At 44.6% G+C, this 21788-nt stretch overlaps 1 protein-coding gene across 1 annotated transcript in view; it reads left to right on the top strand.

Moving 5' to 3' along the window:
* The window catches only part of LOC146770466 (uncharacterized), a 189147-nt gene that overhangs the window by 12101 nt on the left and 155258 nt on the right, over nucleotides 1-21788 (top strand). Inside the window, exon 2 of the mRNA XM_085640443.1 lies at nucleotides 8168-8333. Coding sequence (XP_085496569.1) covers nucleotides 8168-8333 — 166 coding nt within the window. The remainder of the gene's footprint in view (nucleotides 1-8167; nucleotides 8334-21788) is intronic.

Here is a 21788-nt window from a genome sequence, read left to right as displayed (position 1 = left end):
AGTTTACTCTCCTGTCTTTCCCCCGTCTTCGTTGCTTTAATCTGATGGCTTGGCTCTTGAACAGTTGACGTTGGAATCTCCGGGCTGATCTTCTTTGGTGACCCAGGACATTCAGCTTTCGTGTCGGCCTTCAACCATTAAGAACTATGGTAAGCATTGGGGCTGCTTTGTCTCCTGGTGCTCCTCTCATGGTGTGGATCCTGTGGTTGGGGCTCCGGCTTCTTGAGTTTCTTTGTGATGGGTTTTTGAAAGGCATTTCCCCATCTACTTTGTCCACTCAGTGGGCTGCGGTTCGGGCATGTATGGGTTCGGGGGCCTTCTTGAAGTGTGTTGCTCCTTTGGTGAGTCTGCTTCTGTGGAGTTTTTGGCTTCGTCATCCGGTCACTCCTGTGATTGCCCCTTTGTGGGATTTGTCGACTGTTTTGAGGGGTCTGCAGTTGCCCCCTTTTGAACCCTAGTTGGATGCAGGTTTGTTGTGGTTGTCTGCTAAGGTGGCTTTTCTGTTGGCCATCACCTCCGCTAGGTGGTTGGTTGAGTTGGGGGCTATGCTTGTTTCCTTTCATTATTTCAGCACGAGAGGGTTGTTTTGCGGTGTGACCTGGCCTTTCTCCCTAAGGTCTCTACCAAATTCTACTTGCAGCAGGAGGTGGTTCTTCCTGATTTGCCTAGTGTTGGTGATACGATTGTTCCTTCTACCTTGGATGTTCACAGGGCCCTTCAGGTTTACATCCAGCGTACTCTGGGTTTTCGTCTTTCTTCTGCCCTGATTGTCTCCTGTAGGGGTGTAGCCAAGGAGAAAAAGATTTCTACTTCCACCATCAGTTGGTGGGTGCGTTTGGCTGTCTGCCAGTCCTATAAGTCTGTGGGTCTGCCTCCTCCTTCTCTGGTGCAGGGTCGTTCAACAAGTTCTGTGTCTGCTTCCTTGGCTGAGGCAGCAGGGGTTTCTATCCAGGAAATGTGTAGTGCGACCACTTGGCAGTCCCATCATACGTTTGTCCGGCATTATCGCCTTGATGTTTTGCATGCCTCTTTGGACAATTTTGCTGTTGGTGTCTTGAACACTGCTGTACCTAGATCATTTGTTTGATTAAACGATTCGTATTTTTGTATGGATCCCTGGTGTCCTGCATTTTTTCTTCTTGGTTGTTCTGCTTGTGAGGTCCTCACATAGTAAGCACTGGGACGAGAAGGACCCATGAGGGGGTAATGTCTCGTTACTTACCTGTAATCTTCATTACCCCTATCAGGGTCCTCCTCGTCCCAGTCCTCTTCCCTCCCTCCTGCTGTGTTTGTGTCCGGACTTATTGATAACAGGCATGCCGGTGGGTGGGAGTGGCTTTTATAATACAAATAAAAGAAATACTAACGTGCTAATTGACTATCGTGAGGCAGGATTGCCTCACATAGTAAGGACTGGGACAAGGAGGACCCTGATTGGGGTAATGATGATTAGTGGTAAGTAACAAGACATTTCGTGCACTGCTGGTTCAGAAAAGGTTAAATAATTTTGTGCTTAACAATTAGCTCTATCTGTTATGCAATGTTAGAGATACTTTTCTTATGCCGCGTTACTGCTGGCTTTTTAGTCGCTTCTTGTGAACGGAGCTTGTTTGTCTCTGATTGCTCTCTGCCGTGGCTCTTGCTTTTTAGGCTAATTTTATTGATTGCCTAACTAGGTCTAGTAGCATGCTGGTAAATGCATTTGAATCACTTTCACTTACCGATTTCATAGTGCATTTTGGCTCTGTTTGTTATCCTGGGGACCATTTAATATATATATATATATTCACTGAAAATACCATAGGTTTTAGGGAAAGTTATAGTTAGTTGGACATTTCACTCGTACAAAACCAGGGAAATTCCCCCCGTTATAGTTAGTTCAGCTAACTATAACTCATGCTCCCGCAATGCGCTGCTGATGACGTCACATATTACATCACTCATGACATGGTCAGTGACATCACTGATGACATCTCAAATAGATTTGTGAACATCCTTCAAGGGGTTTCATGTTCCATTGAGCTCTCAAAGTTGTTTTCATCAATTTTGAAGGGCTGCAGGCCCTTACCAAGTGTTTGCCTATAGTCACATTTTTCTTCATGGCAAATAACGGACTATCAAACCCACATTGGGAATTGGAGTTGAAATGGCAATTTTTGGTGATGTTATTATTTAAATTGCTTGTCTAAGGACAATATGTGGATACATAGATCAGCGGTCAAGTGTTCTCTTCTCTATTTAGGATTTGCCTGCACAGCGCTTGCTCTGTGCTTGACAAATCAATTGTTTTTAATATAAGCTTAAAAGGGACTTACACCCCCCCCCCCCTCAATTTCCTGGCTTTTCATTGGTTCTTGTGCTTGCCACGTATTATTCCTCCATTTCTTTTGGCTGTAGCATATTTTCCGGGATTTATCAATGTTTGCTCCTCATCTGCTTCCATTATCAGCTTCCCGTTGAAAAAATACTGTAAATATTTGCTTTGGTGGAAGAGAGGGGATGTTTAGTTAGACACCTTAAGTAAATATTGTCCGAGGAGTCCCTTCGGCATCTTTTCTTCGTATGGGTGCCCTTCTCTGCTACAACATACCCATTGTTCCCTTTCGTAAAAGGAAAAATATTTTCACACATGTAAAATTCTAGTACGAGTAGCACTTGTTAAGACTAGATGTGAGGGTTGGTACAGTTTTGTTTATATTTATGGAACACCGACTCAAATTAAACTGAGGTTCGGGGGAATGGGATAGGGCGCTTGTTTATTAACTCTTCCTGCAGCAGATGACAGTTTATGGGTTGCCTGACTTCTGGAGCTACGCGCCACCATGGATAAAAGCCCAGATTGGAGGTTTACCTCAAATTGTAATTTCCGCTCAGTCTGCTGATTTTAGCAAATATTTTGATTTCTTGTTTAGACAAGAATGGCTTCTATTAGGAGCTTGACCTTGTTCTGCCCAAATGAGCCTTTTAGCTCTTGTTCTGCAGAAGATTGGATTTAACACATTGAAGGTTGTGGAATGCTGTTAACAATCCACTAAACCGAACAAGCAGGATTCCAAAGTAGCTGGCAGTAAATGGGACCCCTTAAAAGAAGGGTGGCTGACAATTTACAGCACCAAAACTGGAATTAAGTGTCAATGGAGGAATCAACTTTATCAAAGAAAAGGCAAAATATCCAGCACGTTCTGTGGCGATGTTATTTTTTCATTTTAGCACACATTAGTATAGTCTGGGTGAAGGTTTCACCTTCCTAATACCAGTCCAACGCTTATACATAGCAGCCAGCAACTAATAGTTGACATATTTACTTTTGCAAAGATTGAAAACAGCACAGTACCACATGCATTGCTGTTTTTTTAACTAACTTTTTATCTCTTTGCACTAAACTTTTCACTGATAAAATTGCAGATTATGTAGCAGATGTTGAATCATGCGAAACGTGTGGTGACAATTGTTAGGCCTGGTACCATTGGCGTGAGTCTCCCTTCCATTTTTTATTGATTGCCTCCTCTGTTTGTGATATGTTTTGCTGGTTTAGATGCTTTGGGAACTGGGCCACTGCTATTCAGTGCCACAGTGCAAGTGCTCCCTATGTTAAATTGATGTATTGATTAGTGAATCCATGATTGGATCATTTGGTTTACTTGTCAAACCTTAGTATAGTGCACCATGGGTGCCTAGGGCCTGTAAATCAAATGCTGCTGGTGGGCTTGCAGCACTGATTGTGCCACCCACAGAAGCCACTTGTAAAGTATATCTCAGGCCTGCCATTGCAGAGCCTGTATGCATTCTAGTACTGCCGTGTCGACTTGGCAAGTGCACCCACTTGCCAGTTCCTAAACCTTCCCTTTTCTGCATATCATACACCCCTAAGGTAGGCCCTAGTGCAGGGTGCATTGTATGTAAAAGGTAGGTCATGCCCTGATATGTGTGGCATGACCTGATAGTGAATGACAGCCTATTTCGTTTTTCACTATTGCAAGGCTACCTGTCCCCATAGGCCAGAATGGGCAGTTTGATTATAACATCTTATAATCCTAACTGACCCAAGGAACATGGTAGAAATTCGAGTTTAGTATGCCTGAACTCTGAATGATAAAATACATCTTTTAGGGAAGTTGGTTTTAACAGTCTGTGTTTGAAAATACCACTTTTAGAAAGTAGGTATTTTCTTGCCTACCCATCCATCCTGCCTCTGCTAGCTTAAGTATTGTGTGTCTGGTTTTGTGAGTAACAGGGACTGGCGGGCTTCAGGAGACAGGGTGAGTCAGGACAGAGCTGAATAGACCTATCTGCATGTAGGGTGGTGGGAGGAGTAGCACCTGGGCCTGAATAGGGCTGTGTCTGCCTTCCACAATGTTGGCTCCACCTCCTGTGGTGTGTCTGATGACCCTGGCCCACACTGACAAAGGAAGAAGGTGTGCGCTGGCAGAATGCACCCTGAACTGGTTTGGACTAGGTACAGGACTCTCTGCCTTCAGAGAACAAAGAGTAGTATAAATTTAGGGCTCAAGTCCCACGACTTTAGATCACTTCTGGGAAATCAAGACAAACCTTGCCAAGGAGAAAAACCAAGGATGCTGCAGGAGTTTGTACTGCCCCTCTGCCAGTGTGCTGTTTGCTGGGTTGGCCTTCAGTGGTTTCTTCATTGCCAAGGAAAGGAGAAGGAACTTTTAAGGACTATTTGTCCAAGGGCTTGAATTTGAACTTGCCTCCTGCCTGAAGTCTTAGGGATACAAGACTTCACCCCTTCTGCTTGCCTGCATCTGGAACTTGCTGTTCTAGTTGCTACAGAAGGAATTTGCAACACCGACGCCGGCGAGCTATGCCGTAATCTGCATCGAAGCCGTGAGCGCTGCTCCGACTTACAACATAGACCCGACGACGGCCGCCATGCCACATTGACGCCAGCGAGCGACATTGTAACCTGCCATAAGTCGTGAGCGCTACTCCGACTTGCAACGTAGGCCCTACGCCTGCTGCTGTGCCGCATCGACTCTGAAGCCGACATCCTTGCGGAGCCAATTCTCGACGTGGGTGGTCAAGAATTCATTGACATCGTACGTTACCGTGGTTTCAGCACCATCGTGACGTCATCTCCTCTCCGGTAAGGAACAGACGCATCCTCCGCTTTGCACAAGCATCGAGGACCCGACGCAATGCCTCCCCCAAAGCAAGGAACCGAAGCCGCACCGTGCCAACGACGCCGCATCTCCTCGACGCCGTGAGCTGTCTTTGTTTTCGCTTTTCCAAGGTACTGTTCTGTGTGGGTCTGTTTTGACTCTGGGCCCGACGCCACTCACCTCGCGATCGGCGCCGTACTTTGGGATTTCTTTGACCTCGACGTCGTGATGACTCCCGTTGGGGTTACCTGTTGCTAAAGACTGCTTTTAAGTGAATAGCTTATTTTTTAACTGCTTCTACCATCTGTAAGTCTATTTTGAGTACAGTATTGTGGATTTTTGTCGTTTGTCGTCTTGTGTTAAGTCTATATAAAGAATACTTATTTTTATACAACCTATGTGGTGTCCATCTGTAGTGTTTTCACAAATGCTAAACACACTGCCTCTGAGATAAGCCTGTCTGCTTATGCCAAGCTACCGAAGGGGTGAGCAGGGTTTATACAGGAGTGTAATCCCCTTACCCTGACTAGAAGCAAGGGTCCCTATTTGGTCAAAGGTACCTACTTCTGCCAACTAGAGACCCCCATTTCTAACAACAATTATGCGAGAAACCTTGCGGCCGTGGACTAGCGTAATACCATTGATTTTGACTAAATAGCAACCAACAAACTGTTCGCTCCTCAGCTATGGGGCTAAAAACCCAGATACAAAACACAATCTGTTGAATAAATTGGTGTAAAATATTCCAATATATGTGTACTCAACCTTTGAATTGGAATGTCTGCCTTTAACACTGGAGAAGAAATGGATCTGCACACAGACGCTTCTCTTTTAATTGTAATAGTGTTGGTAGCCCAGTCTTCTTCAATCTGGGGCTACCCTGCAGTCATTCTAGGGTAACCCCTAGACTCAAGTATGGAGCCAACAGTAGTGATTTGTTCTGCTCTCTGTCACTGGCTGTTTTGGCTCTCCGAATGAACCTCAATTGGGCTCATTTTTACATCTTAGATTTGGGGTGCTAAAGCCTTATTACGTTTCGCCTGCACATCGCTTGCGCTGTGCTTGTGAAATCTATTGTTTTCAATGTAAACTTAAAAGGGGCCTACATCCTGCCCCCTCTCTGTCCTGGCTTTTCATTGGTTCCTGTGATTGCCACTTTTTTTCCTCCATTTCTATTGGCTTTAGCATGTATTTACTAATGCACTTCTGCTTCTCTTATCAGTTTCCTGTCGCCGAAATACTGTGAACATTCACTTTGGTGGAACTATTTTTTTTATTACATTTTGCCTCTTTCTGCTTTCTTTCGCCCTACAGCAGATTTATATAGTGCAACTTATCACTGGGAGATATTAAGTGATTCTTCCATGATCACAGAATGTTGCGCCGCTGCGACTCGAACCGAGATGCCCAGCTCATGAGTCAGCAGCTCTGGCCACTGCACCACATCCTCTCCACTCCTGTGGTACTCTTTCCTTCGTCCCGGATGGTGATTGTTAAGAAACAGCTTACCATTCATCGCATAGGAAAAAACGATGCATTACCAATGCTTGTTTTACAAGGAGGCACTCTCTTGATGTGTACCATGCTCTCTTGAGTGAGTGTTTAAGGAGTTTATGCGGCTACCCCTTCTCGTTTAATTGTTCTTGAATGATAGCTGCATTTGCAAAGCCGTCTTCTGTTTTTGCACAGTTCCTTCTTATTCTTAAAAATAGGCCGTAGGGCAAGATTTCCTTTAAATTGCAGAGATTTTGAAGTTTAACACTTTATTTTTGTCTGTTGGCTTTCAGTGAAGTGTTTTAATTAGCTGCCCTTCTTCAGCCTTGATTTTTACATCTGAAAGCTTTTTTGATGTTTTGACATATTGAATTTGATGTCTGAACTCCTACCATTGAGCCACATTTGCAATAGACCCAGAGTATCTTCATCTCCATTCCATATACACCAGATGTCACCAATATATAGGAGCCACTTTTTTATGTGTCCTGAGTAAGGATTGTTATCATAGACACATTTGTCTTCAAAAAGTGCCATATACAATAATCCCATTTCAGGCACAAACGAACAACCCATGGCAGTCCCTTTTACCTGGAAGAAAAAAATCTTCTTCAAATTTAAAGTAGTTCCTCTTTAGTGCAAAGCCTGCCAACTTCAAAATGAATTTTGTGGGGACTCAATGCGTCCTTGGTCTTGTCTCCAAGGAAACTGAATAGCTTCTAGACCTTCATCCTGAGGGATATGTGTATACAAAGAGACCACATCCCAAGTTATCTTCCACTGTGTAGCTGTATTAAATCGGTAACCTTTGACTTTGTTAATAAAATCCATAGTGTCTCTTAAGTAAGATGGTACTTTGATGATACGTGGTTTTAAAAATGTATCTACATATTGTGAGATTGGTTCCAACATTGAATCACACCCGAGACGATTGGTCGTCTTGGGGGATTGAATTAATCTTTGTTTATCTTTGGTAAGAAATAAATCACTGAGGTTCTCAGGTTTATCTTCTTCAGAAATTCAAATTCTTTAGGGCTAAAGTACTCCTTATCAAATGCATCCTGTAAAATGTCACATTTCTTCCTGAATCATCTTAGTTGGATCTGTTGGTATTCAACTGTAGAATTCCTGGTTTTGAATCTCTACTTCTCTTAGCTAGTAGCCACTAACAATGTCTTCCACTTTGAAGATTCCTACTACATGAACAATAATCCACTATCAGTTGCTCCCCACTTAGCCAGGGTCACTCACACATCAATAATCCACTACCACTTTGGCCCTCTGCCTGGATATGATTTACCATCTAGCGCATTAATTTACAGTGGCTCCCAACTGTAATGTTCTCCACTAATACACCAATAACAGTAGTCCTCCCACACTCTTTAGCAAATCAATTGCTGTGACCCTCAGCATGTACATGTTCTATCAACTCGTTGATACTCCCATTCTAGTCACTTTCAACTTGGATATGTACTAATTATCCATCGATCACCAGATAACTGTGGCTGTTAGCATCAGTATATTCCACTAATTTTAGTTTTTTGTTTTCACAGCCTTGCAAATACTACAATAAAGGATCTTGCTCGAAAGGGCAGAAGTGTGAATATCTGCATATTTGTCAGCACCATTTGCAAGGATACTGCAAATATGACTCAAGGTGTAAATACAACCATGGCCAGATGGTTGCGCCTGCCAGCTTAGAGAGCGACGATGATGAAGGTAAGACATCCACCATATTATCTTACTTTACACTGTACTTTTAGGCTGTGACGTCTGCATTTCTAAATACACGTCGCTACAGACCACCACAGACAATGACAACATAAATAATATATATTTTAAAAAGTAACTTTCAACTTTTCTTCTCTACATGTTCACATCGGATCTGATGACTCACCTATGGTCCAGCGCCAGGATACCCTTGGGGTGACAGTTGCGCTCAACAAGAATTTAATACATACATAATACAAATATAGTGAAATAATAGAATTACATCTGAATGGAAGACACTTAAAATGTCATTGTTGGCTATCCCATACTTAACAAATTGTAACTTTGTAGGACAGTAGTATTTATTTATCTTTTGCACTTTGTATGGAGTGCAACATTGCCACAGACCATGCATTAGACCGCTGTACAGCATGTGCTTTTAGAGAGCAAAAGGTGTTATAAAGAAACTTTACTTTTTTATATATATTAACCCTCTGTGTTGCAGCACAGTCAGACAGGGAAATCCTCACGGCCTTGCCGTGATCACTGGTCAATTGTATCAAAATCTTCTAATGGATACTTCTAACCACAGATTCCCCACCTGTAGAGATTTTCGAGCAAGAGCTCCTGTCTGCTTTCAGGTGACGGCCTATAGCTCTACAGTGGCCTCCCAAAGCTCCAGAAGTGGAGCTTCCTAAAGGCGCCACCCTTATGTTCTGCAGTCAGTTCCTTTTTTCTGTATCCTTTGATGCAGATCCAGAGCTCTGCTCCCAGTGTGTCGGTCTTCCAATGCCTTCAAATTCTTTTGGTCATTATCCAGGGAAAATGTGTTGTTCAAAAAAGACAGGATTCAAGGCATGTCATGACTGCAGGATACGTTTGTCAGTTACAGGCTCCTTCAATGTTTGTGGTGCCTTGGTCCAGTCTCGTCACATGAATAGTGCACCTTGCTGCGCTTAAGGCTATCAGAGAGCAAATAAAGCTACAGGTTTGCAAACATAAAAAGAGGTCTCTTAGGAAACAGTGGTTCTGCTCCCAATCCAAGTCGGGAGCTGCTATTGAGAGACTGGCCACATTCTAAATCCCAGTCCCAGTGGAAGACCTCAGGTAAGTTGGAATCCAAAGCACGTTACAAGCATAAGAAGACCAAACTGGATTCGACACCTTGTAGCCAATCAAAATCAGGCGAGGAGACAGGGGCCACTCGCCTCCAAGGATTACTAACTCTGAGCCTGTTGGTTGCAGCACTGAGTTCCCCAGGCTGTCCTCGACCCAACAACAAATAGAGACTGTTAGAAATGGTGGTCTCTAGTTGGCAATGGCTGGCGCCAATGACCAAATAGGGACCCTTGCTTCTAAGTCAGAGTAAGGGGGATACAGCCTTTGATAACCCCTGCTCAACCCTGTGGTAAAGTAGCACGAGCAGACAGGCTTATCTCAGAGGCAGTGTGAAGCACATATGACCCTACACAGTAACACACTACAAAGGGACACCACACAGGAATTATAAAAATAAGGGTTTTTTATATAGGCTTAGCGCAAGACCCCAAAAAACAAAAATCCACAATACAAGTAAATAGGAATATTCTTAAAATGCTGCAAAGTCACTCAGAACTTGCAACACAAGTTTCGCTCAAGGCAGGGGTCTATGCGACCCGATATGCACAACGAACCTGAGTTTAAGGCGCAACGAAGCACAACCTCGCGGAGAAGATGAAGAGATGAAATGCGGGCACTCAGAGGCCACAGCTCTCAGCTGCACCAGTCCACACCACAGTGCGACGGCGATGACTCTCAGGCGTGATGAAAAGGGCGGGCACTCGGCGGCGCAGCGTGGAGCTTCGGAATGTCACTCCCGGCTGCAGTGGCCCACAGCGTGCGATTACAATGACTCTTAGTGAAAGGCGGGCACTCAGCGGCTACAGCTCCCAGCTGCAGCGGCCCGCAAATGCGATCACGACGATTCTCAGCCTGCGTTCTCTGGCAGTAACACAGAGGCCCTGGGATACTCGACTGGAGCCTCACCTGCAGACAGAATTCCTCCCAAAGGAATTCGGAAGGCTGGTGGGTGAAGTCTTGGGGTCCTGAGACTTCGGCAGGAGGCAAGCTCAATTCAAACCCTTGGGTAATTCTTCAGCAAGATTGATGAAAGCGCAAAGTCCTTTCCCCTCTTTTCAAGTACAATGGTAACCACTGCAGGCCACCCCCAGAAAACAGCACACTGGCTCAGAGGCAGTACAAAACTCCTTCAGCGTCCATTGGTAACACGGACAGAGGTTTGTCTTGACATCCAGAAGTAATACAAATTGTAAGGGCTTCAGCACAGATATTTATACCCCAAAAGTCTTTGTTCTCAAAAGTCACTGAACCCAGTCCTGGAGCACTCTGTTTACAAGGCTGCAGCCTTTCTTTCAGAAAGAGGGGGTCTGCCATCAGACGCACAGTAGGAGGTGGAGCCAGCATTCACCTTGCCAGGCACAGCCCTATTCAGGTCAAGGAGCTACCCCTCCCCATATTTCAAATGCAGATCCCTCTATTCAACCCAGGTATGACTCAGCCTGCCCTGTCCCTCCAAAACCAGACAGCCAATACACATCGCAGCAGAGCACACTGGAAGGCCTAGGCAAGAAAATACCTACTTTCTAAAAGTGGCATTTTCAAACACGGAATATATAAATAATCTTCACAAAAGATGTACTTTAATATTCTGAGCTCAGGCATACTAAATTCGACTTTCCCATCATGTTCCTTGGGTCAGTTAGGATTATAGGATGTAATAATCAAACTGCCCATTCTGGCCTATGGGAACAGATAGCCTTGCAACAGTGAAAAACAAAATTGGGTGTAATTCACTATCAGGACATGCTACACATACCACAGCATGTCCTACCTTTCACATACAATGCACCCTGCCATAGGGGGCGAGTTACATGATGCCAAGGGAAGGTTTAGGGACTGGGAAGTGGGTTCATTTCACTGTCAAGATGGCAGTTCTGGACTGCGCACAGACTCTGCAATGGCAGGTCTGAGACACATTTTACAAGCTGCGTCTGTGGGTGGCGCAATCAGCGCTGCAGGTCCACCAGCAGCATTTGGTCTACCAGCCCTGGTCATTCACGGGCCCTATACTAGGGACTAACAGGTAAATCAAATGAGCCAATTATGGGAATACCAATTCATACAGACAATTCGCTATAGGGAGCATTCGCGCTGTGGCACTGAATGGCAGTGGCACAGCACCCAGAGCATCTAACACCAGCAAAAACAGAGGAGACAAAAGCGAAAAATGGAAGGGAGACTCACGCCAATGGTGCCAGGTCCAACAGAGACCTTCGAAGGTGCTCTGGTGCAGATGCTTAAGATGCTCCCAGCTCCCTCAGGAGTGTCTTTGGGCTGGATGGAGCAACAGGAGCCCCCAGTTGCACTTCTGCCAACAGGCCCTTCTGCGGCACCTACTGCCCACATGGGTACAAAAAAGCATGATTGGTGGATGCTCGAACTAATCTCGAGGCCACATCCCAGTCCATTCAGTTTTTGTCAACAATGCCACCTCAGACCCATCCGTATGCAAATTCTCATTGGTCCTGCTTCAGTAGGAACACTCCAGCCCGAATGGCCAGACCTGGTCCCCTCTGGAATAGAACACAAGCAGATCCAGCCAGGTATCAGCCTATTTGAGCCTCTTCAATATGGTACATCTTTCGTCCAGCGGCATGGGGAGCTTGAGACCTGCAACTGAGCATACTACATGTAAGATGTCGCACTGAGAAATATAAGAACGTGATGGGTGGAATGCTTGAACCAGTCACTAACACAATGTTGATGCTGGTCCAGAAATCCATTCCCACCCCAGGATCCATTCCATTTCCTTCTGGGCCTGGGCTACTGCCAACTCTGCCAGCATCCATACCGGATCTGGTGCATATGCTGGTCTCTGATCCCGACCAATGTCACTGTGCACCAGATCTATATCATGCTATGAAATCACTAAGGTGCGGCCAACTATGACCGAACCTGACTCCCATGCTTTTTAATTCCTTCAATATTAACAGACTAGAACCCCTGCTCAGCTTTCATTTGGATGCTCTACAAGCATTACAACGTGTTCCCCATGGTGGCGACAATGGCGAGTAGACGGACCAACTGCTCCCTCCCCACTACACTGATGATGGGCTTTGTTTTAAATATGCAGAATGCAAGTGGGTTGGCCACCTATCCAGAGACTGAGCTTTACTGCACCTGGAAAGTACTTGCTTGACATTTTTGGTGAACATAGAAGTGGAAGTCCTCGACTGCATCTGCCTGCTTCCAAATCTAAATCAAATTTACTGACAAGAATTATCTCACCAGGGCTGTTCTCCAGTAAGCCCCTACTGTACTTGAATGAGACTCTCATGGACACTTTTGATTGTCAATTTGGGAAATCCATTCTCGGACCCTCCAATCAGTCGGCCTGTCACCAGACAAAAGAGACTGCCCCCTTATAACGCAACTTTCCTCACGCATCACATCATGACAGAAAGTCTGGTGGTCGGGTGGCGACCAGTAAGGTGAAGCCTAAGGTCTTTCCTACTACCCTTGTCGCCAGAGAATCTTAAGTGCATTGATGCCAGCCTAGCCTTGTGGTCACTAAATGCAGGTTGTCTGCTGGGCAGGTTTGCCCATTCTTTGTGTGATATGGTCATTCTTGCAGCTGCCCAGAGGACCTCATGGTGAATTTTGCCCAAACCATTGAGGTTGAATAGGACACAGCAAAGTGCATTCTGGGCTTGATTCCGCTCACTGTGTGAGTCGTGCTACGGGTCAGCAGCCCACCTGGATGCATGCAAATAGATTATCAGGGTATGTCCTGGCACCCCTGCCATATGTGAGATTCATAAGCTGCTCATCAGGACTGTCTTAGACGTAGCAATAACCTGCCCAGCCAGCACAGCCACAAACCCAGACTTTTCCCTGGTCCAAAACCCACATTGGTGGTCAAGGCTATACACATCAGCAGGGACAGCAGTCATCTACCTCCACTGCAGCAACAACCATGCTGCTCTGATTTGCCCTTCCAGAGAATTGACCCGTCTGTAGGGGACTGTATTAAATTTTTCCTCCCCAGCTGGAAATCAATCAAGTTGGATCGATGAGTATTACAAATCATTAAAAAGGCCTATATCCAACGTTTTCTTTTGTCTTCCCATGTATCCCTTCTATATTCAGGCACACCTATCAGGGCAAGTCTCACCAGACAATGCCACAGGTTTAGTCTTCTGAGGTTGTATATACATGTATTCCTGTAGTTTGACAACTGGCTGCTCAAGGCGGGTGTGATTGTTCCGTTGGTGACCACCTCAGGATGATTGTCACCCTCTTGACATCTTTGTATTGTATGTCAGCGGACCGATGCCTACATAGAGGATTCACTTTATAGATGGTCTCATGTACAGGGTAGCATTCAAGGCCTTTCCACCGCTATATAGCAAGTCCAGGACATTCAGAATATGTTCTCTATGTGTTGGACTCCATATTGGGCCTCAAGTGTTGATGAATTTGAGGATTCTTGGACTTCCAGTCTTCTGCATTTTCCCAGTAACTTCTTTTCCCATTCGCCAGATAGCACATGCATGCCCTGCAGTTGAACCTTCGGTTTCTGTTGGCTCAGCTTTGGGGGAGTCTGTCTGACACTTTCTGCATCTCGGAGGAGACAGCCCAGTACCTTCAGCAGCAGGAAGTGGAGACCAGCGTGACCTGTGGCAGGCCACTCTCCATACCCTACCCAGAGCTCACAATTGTGGAGCATGTGAGTGGACTTCCTACAAAAGTGCAAGTTAGCACAAAGGTCCAGTTTATGAATACCGAAAAGTAATATACTCACTCAAAATTGGAAACTTACTCATAAAGGTAAATCATCTTATTTAATGAGGCACAAAATATGTGCATGTAACAAATTATAGAAAGAATTATATTGACTTTAATGTCCAATTCCAATATCTGCAGCTGAACCCAGTTTTAATATATTCAGTTGCTAGACTCAGGCTGCATATAGCTTATTGTTATACTACCCAAAAAACTGTCATGGCTTTAAATCTACATATTGTGCAATTTTATATTTCTGTAAATTATTTATTGTTTCCTATTTTATGATTAGATTTGGGAAAACCCAATATATTTATAAATAGATACACTACTCAGAAAATCTCAATATTTAGTAACTGTTGTTAAATGAATACAAAGTCAACAAAGAATTACAGTCAAAAATATGAACGTCTCACCTCATAGAGTTTTACAATTGTCTGTGCACAAACATTTGTATCTGGGTCCAAGGTCCAATCAGAGATGCATTACTAGACGCTTTGCAGACCTCTAAACCTTTGTAGTGTCAGAGCTGGCTACTCAGAGAAACAGGATGGCAACATATCACTTAATCACACTGCGGTTTGGGACTACCTTCTTTTTGCCGAAGGTTAAGATAAATATTCTTTCGTACACTGCCCCTAAGCCAGCAGGCACAGTAAGCCCCTTGCTAATAATTTTCCTGAACACCAGAAGCCCATGGTAGACCTCATGCAGCTCCCCTCGGATCTACTCACTCTCATGTGGGAAAATGCCTTTTTTAAAACCAACCAAGCCGAAACCCTCGTTTGTCGTCCCTTCCCCCACAGTAGGTCTCTATTAGTTGTTTTATGATAGTGTCTGTAAAGTAGCATGCATATATGCGTTACAGTTGATACATGCACAGGATGTTGCATTACAACACGCATGTTGATAATTTAAACACATTTCACATCATTTATCGCTGCATAATACTATTCGAGGAGGCGTGCCATATACAGACAATAGGGTAGAACTGAATCAACTAATTGTAAATGCAACCTTATAGCTATTGGCAGCCTTGGCGGGCCAGTGGCCCCAGTGAGGAAGGGGCTATGGTGTGTGTCGTCCTTATTGTGACAGGGGTGTAGGGTTTTACAGGAGCAGTGTTGGTGCGATGTAAACTTACCTTGAGCATGTGTGAGGAACCCCAGCACAACCTTGTGTGTATGTCGCCCCGGATGTAGCTCAAGGCAGCGTTTGTCCCTGTTGGCCTCCACCGCGGACAGGGTCATTCTTCCTGGGTCACTGATGGGGAAGACCTTGTAGCAGCTGGCAATGTTTGTGCAGTTATCGGTTTTATCAGGCATTCCAGCTTTTAGGACTCTCAGCAGAGACCCAACGGAGCAGCAAGGGCGATGTCCAGGGCGTGGCTGTGCGTCACTTGGCAAGTATAAGGGCCAAGTTGATAAACGTGTTCATGTTTTTAGCTTTCCTCGTATGCACAGTGAGTTCCAATAGGGAGTGTGTAGCCTTCTTGGGCATCTGTCTACTCACTGTATCAGATATGTGTGTCAACATCCCGTCCCAGTATTGGCTAATAATCAATTAGCGCCACACCATGTGGCCTCCGAGTATCGTGGGCAGATGTGATTTGTCCCTTGGAAGATGCGGCCTATCCATTTCGGGGTCAAATATGTGTGGTGCAAGTAATTCAATGTTCGAGGCATATGAGCTGCAGATTGTACACTATGCATAGATCGCCATCTGGTGTTGGGCTTGGATGTTTGCATGTTGTTTTTGTCTTCCTTCGGTCGACAATACGCATGGGCATCGGCTCCATCCGTAGATTGTTTTTTTCCGCCCTCGGGTTCAGATGTGACGTGCTGCGCTCCGGGTCGGTGTTGTTATCGAACCCCCTTTTCGATGCGCAATCACAAGCTAACCGACGGTATTGTCTCGATCGCGTTACTTCGCCGCACCCTCGACAGACAAACTCAAAAATCCTTGACATCGGTGAACTTCGACGCGGGCCGTTGTGCCTACCCGCACCGGTAGCGACGGATATCGATGGAACGGACTCCCTTTAGAAAATGTCCCCAGTGTTCAACGTAAAGATAAAGAGAAGGACGATACCACCGAAGCAATAGATGATGCAGAATTAATGGCAAAAAAAAAAAGCTAAGCGACTACAAACTATCAAGAATTTGAAAGCAAACGCTAAAGCTACTGCCACTGACCAAAGCAATACATTACAGCCTAGTATTTCCAGCATCTTCAGTCTTATACCCAAGGAAGGGGCGAAAAAAGCTTCAGAACATCCAGCATTGGTTGATTTATTTAAGAATGAAGAGAATAGAATGATATATTTGGAACCAGACCATGAAACATCTACGAAGCTTCTTATAAAGCAATCTGGCTATATTAAGACTCCCGGCTCCATACGCAACCCACGTATCGCGACAATTTGAAGCGGAAAATCCATCTGAGGGATTGGAGGCAGACATATATGAGACTGGTTTATCCACAACAAGTGATATTAGTGATGACAATATCAATCCTGCTCGAGGCTCAACATCTGAAGGTACAGATTCCTTAGCCGCCAAGAAATCCAGTGTTCCAGATCAAGGTAATACCCCGCGCGGGAAAAAATTTGAGAAAAGGAGAACAAGGAATCTACGGCATAATAAGTCAAACTTTGAAGATAGTTCAGATCAAGGAAGTATAACTGGGCATGGTAGTATTAGTAGCAATAAATCCAATCACTCTGACGAAGCTACACCGGCTCAGCACAGCGGAGAGGAAATAAATGGGAGCAATAACCAACTACAACATGGCTTGGCTATAAGAAAAGAGAAATTCGCTGAGCCTTCCTTAAAAGACATTTTGATGATTATCAGAGACTTTCATAAGGATACTAAGAAAGACAGTGAGAGGAATCATGCTGCTATTCAGAAGCTAGAAGTAGTGGTCAACAAAGTAGGCAGTACTTGTACCGAGATATCGGAAATGATGGCTTCGCTAGAAACTCGTACTGAGTATTTAGAGAAAGACGTTGCCTGCCTCCAAAAGCAAGGAAAATCTCTAGAAGGGATTATTCGAGACTTAATGTTCAAGATTGAAGACCAGGAGAATCGATCCAGAAGAAACAACCTCAGGTTTCTTGGCATTCCGGAAGCCGTGGAGAGAAATGATCCTAGGGGATATATAAGTAATCTGTTGAAAAAAACTTTCCCTGAATTAGAATCCTGGGATATGGATAAAGAAATCCAGCGGGTCCATCGCTTCCCCCAAACACAACGTAAACAGGCTAAGAACTCCACCACATACCCAAGGGCAATGTTAGTGTATTTTGGTAACTTTATGTTACGGGAAGCCATTTACGATCTAGCACGGCCTACCAGTAAACGGGAATATAATGGATTCTCCGTCTTTGTAAGACCAGATTTTGCACATCCAACAGTCGAAAGAAGATGGAGAATGCGGCAGCTTTTTTCCCCTTATGAAAAAGCTGGAGCTACTGTGTTCTTACAAAATCCTTCTCGCTTGAAAGGAACTACGCGCTTTTTCAACAGCGAAATTCAAGCGGAAGGTTACTTGCAAGAAATATCGGATTCTGGAACGAAAGGCAATTGATAAACATCAAGGGGGTTAGTTAATTGCCTAAGACCTAAAAAAATAATTAATTACTGTCTGGATATAGTCTCCAATTTTTATTTTTTATGGTTTGTTTTTTCCTCCTTTCCTTAATATCTTTCTTCTTTTATTTTTTATTTTTTTTTTCTTTTTCCTTTTTGGCGGGTCCAGAGGCTCTGAGAGCGTTTGTGGTGCTCGGACCATACAGACGCCTATACCTGGATCCGGCTGGACCCAGGATGCCTCAATGAGAGGTTGAGGGGGGTGGGAGGGATCGGATGGTGGAAGGGGATGGGGAGGGAGGGTAGGGTCGATGCGGGGGGGGTGCAAATCAAAAAAAGAGAATTCATTAATCTATTGTAAATACAATCAGATTAAGATTTAAAGTCGTAAGAAGGTATGTAGTCAAATGTGTCTTTATTAAATCAAGTGGCAGGTTGAAACGAAGGAACGTTCTAAAACTGAATTATGTCAAAACTTAGGATCTGCTCTATGAATATTGGGGGTCTAAACGATTGGAAAAAAAGGGGGAAATTAGAGGAATTTGTTAAATTTACACGTACAGATATTATGTGTATACAGGAGACCCATTTGCCATGGGGGAAAAGGCATTGGTTAAATATAAAGGGTTTCGAGATTCTATCCTGCTCCTCCCAAACGTCTACTATTAGGGGGGTTGCTATTATCGGTAAGATTGGTCTGGGGGGAGCTAAACGATTCAAGGCTGACACCATGGGGCGGTGGGCATTATGCTAAATGAATTCTGGTATTACTATTTGTAGTGTATACGGGGCTAACGGCGACAATCCCGACATCTTCATTCATATTGAGAAGGAGTTAGCAAGCTGGCCAGCACCTATAGTGGTTTGCGGGGATTTCAATATCTCTGCAGACTTCGAAGGGGGAATAGGATATACTGGGCGGAAACCACGGGTATATCGGGCAGTATGTTCAATGATGGATTCACATGGTTTGAGGGATGTCTGGGGTAGTATTGAATCAGGGAATTCAGGCTTTACATACTTTTCGCATCCATTCAAGAAATATTCCAAGCTGGATTATTTTATGATTACCACCACTGAGATTAGCACAGTAGAAATTAGCAAACTACCTATGATAATATCAGATCATAATCCACTGTTATTATCAATAACTTTGAATAGATCAGCTAAACCATTGAGACCATGGACTTTCGATAAGAAGCTCTTAACAGATAGCTTATATATAGCATATATGAAGACTTGGTCACAGGCCTTTTTTGATGCTAATAGATACAGCGCATCGCGAAACTCTGTTTGGGACAGCTATAAAGCCGCCTTAAGGGGAGAAACCAGCAGCTACACCTTTCGCAATTGCAAACGACTCAACTTAGAAAGAGAGCAATTAATGAATAAATTAATAGCAGCCGAGGAACAGCATAGGAAAGATATATCTGATAGAAGGCCGGACACCTTAAGCCAAGAAAGAGTGAGTACTATTAAAGCTGCGATACAAAAGCATTTAGCCGAAAAAGCTGCAGCTGAATATCAAACACAAAGAAGGAATATGTATGAGACCAGGGAACAAGCGGGTAAAGCATTGGCATTACGTATTAGACAAGCGACCTTGAAAAATATTATTTCACGCATAGTAGAGCAGGGCAGGATCTACGAGGAGCCAGAGGACATTATAGATGTCTTCAAAAGTTACTATCAAGCATTGTATCAGGAAGATGTGGTGACAGAGGAGCCAATGGCGGAGTGGACAGGATTGGGGATCAAAGTGGCTCACAAAGATAGAGAAATTTTAGAACAACTCATAACTATGGATGAACTCTCGGAGGCCATACAAGAATTAGCAGCAGGGAAGGCTGCCGGCCCTGATGGTTTACCAATTGAGCTCTACAAAAGCTTCTTTGAAGAAACATCTATACTTTTGTTAGACCTTTTCAATGGGGTTATAAATACAGGTTTAATGCCTGAGTCATGGATGAACACCAATATAGTGGTGTTCCACAAAAAAGGTAAGCCCACGGAAAACCCGGGTTTATATAGACCCATATCTCTTATAAATGCGGACAATAAATTTTATGCTAAGATCTTGGCAATCCGCCTGGGACGGATCGTTGGGTCCCTGGTCTCTCCCTGGCAGCATGGTTTTATTCCTGGTAGGGGAACTACAGACCATATCAGACGAGCTATCACGTTGTTTGATATCCATGCTGCCGGGGAGGGAGGGGTCGCAATGATCCTCCTAGATGCGGAGAAAGCTTTTGACCGCGTCAGATGGGAATTCATGTGGAGTGTGCTCGCCGAAAGGGGGTTTGGACCAAGGTTTGTGAAGGCTATTCAGGCCATGTATGTTACCCCAGTGGCGAAAATTCAAATGATGGGTGAGAGTTCAGATAAGATTTTTATTACGAGGGGTACAAGGCAGGGCTGCCCATGCTCACCCATTCTATTCGCACTTTATATTGATCCTCTAATACGCCAAATAATTAACAACGCAGCAATTAAACCGGTAGTTACGAATGGTTTTCAAACAAAAATTCTCGCATATGCCGATGATCTAGCTGTCATCACTACTGATCCTGAAGCAGCTATGCTGGAAGTAGTGGGTATTACGAATAAATTTGGCGGACAATCAGGCTATCGTCTAAATGTGGATAAGACACAGGTGCTCTGCTCCAAGAACATAAACAAGCCAAACTCCAGATTCGTCGATTCTGTGGTATACCTGGGGATAACGATCAATATACAATCGCAGTTGATAATTAGAGAGAATTTTATCCCTCTCATGAAATCCATGAGGGAGAATCTGAAAAGAATGGACACGCTACAACTCTCAATAATTGGTCGCGCCAATGTTATTAAAATGACTATGTTCCCCAAGGTGCTATATAAATTTCGGTCGATCCCCTTTAAAATAGAGGGGAAAATTATTAAAGAAATAGAATCCATCTTTATGAACTTCTTATGGCAATATGGTAAGATTAGAAGATCCATGAAATATATGTCTTTGCCTCAGGAAAGGGGCGGTTTGGGAATGCCAAACGTCAGATATTATCATTGGTCCTGTCTACTTACGCAGATGGCTATTCTATTTGAACCAGTGGGAAGAAGCTCAAACTCCCCGAGAAGACAAGACTCGATTCCATCTATCTTTGAATTACTACTTGGTAGCGAGGCTACCGGGGTATTACTAAGCAGACAACTCCGACGCCGAAGATAACATCACATCAGCTCAGCGGGACGTGAGTACAGAGACCCCCGCACCAACCAAGCCCATACCAAAGGCTCCGGTGACACCTTCGCCCCCGTGCTCAGGTCCACACCGACCAAAATCTGCGAGCACCCCGCCTCCGGGCCCGGCGCCGAAGGACAGAGAAAAGCCTTCCGGCTCGAGCCGACCACCCAGTCCCAAAAAACCACCTTCGACACCGAAGGCTAAGTCACCTGAGATGCCGCACCCTCTGTCGTCTGCACCGGAGAAACATTCGACGCCGAAATCAACAAATGACCCCTCGGCACCGAAACAGCCAGACGAGAGCTCGGCACCAAAGCACACGGAAAAAGGCTCGCCACCGAAACAGCCGGACAAGAACTCTGCACCGAAACAACCTGAAAAAATTTCGGCACCGAAGCATACAGATAAGCCTTCGACACCGAAGACGTCGGAGCCAAAAACATCCAAGGAGAAGCCTCCCAAAAAAACACCTCCAGAGCCGAAACAACCCACTCCAAAGGTCTCGGAACCGAGAAAGACTTCTATACAGGACATTGCCCCTAAAGAGTCAAAACCAGTGTCTAAGGGAAAATCTTCCACGCCGAAGAAAACCTTCGGTACCGAAGAACTTTTTCTCCCCAATCCAAAGCAGACCACCATTTTAATTCATCCAAAGACTGGTCATATAGTTACTAAGCTACCTACAAAGAGGAAACCTGAGCAGTTACCACATGCACCAGTTCCTCTCAAAAAGATGCACATAGCTACTAACACTTCACTACCACCTTTCCCCCCCCCCACCAGTCAACCCTATTTTAATTATTT

This window comes from Triturus cristatus, unplaced genomic scaffold (assembly GCF_964204655.1).
Source record: "Triturus cristatus unplaced genomic scaffold, aTriCri1.1 SCAFFOLD_205, whole genome shotgun sequence".
Lineage (NCBI taxonomy): Eukaryota > Metazoa > Chordata > Amphibia > Caudata > Salamandridae > Triturus > Triturus cristatus.
The sequence above is the reverse complement of the archived record's forward strand: the minus strand, read 5'-3'. Positions and strand labels throughout refer to the sequence as shown.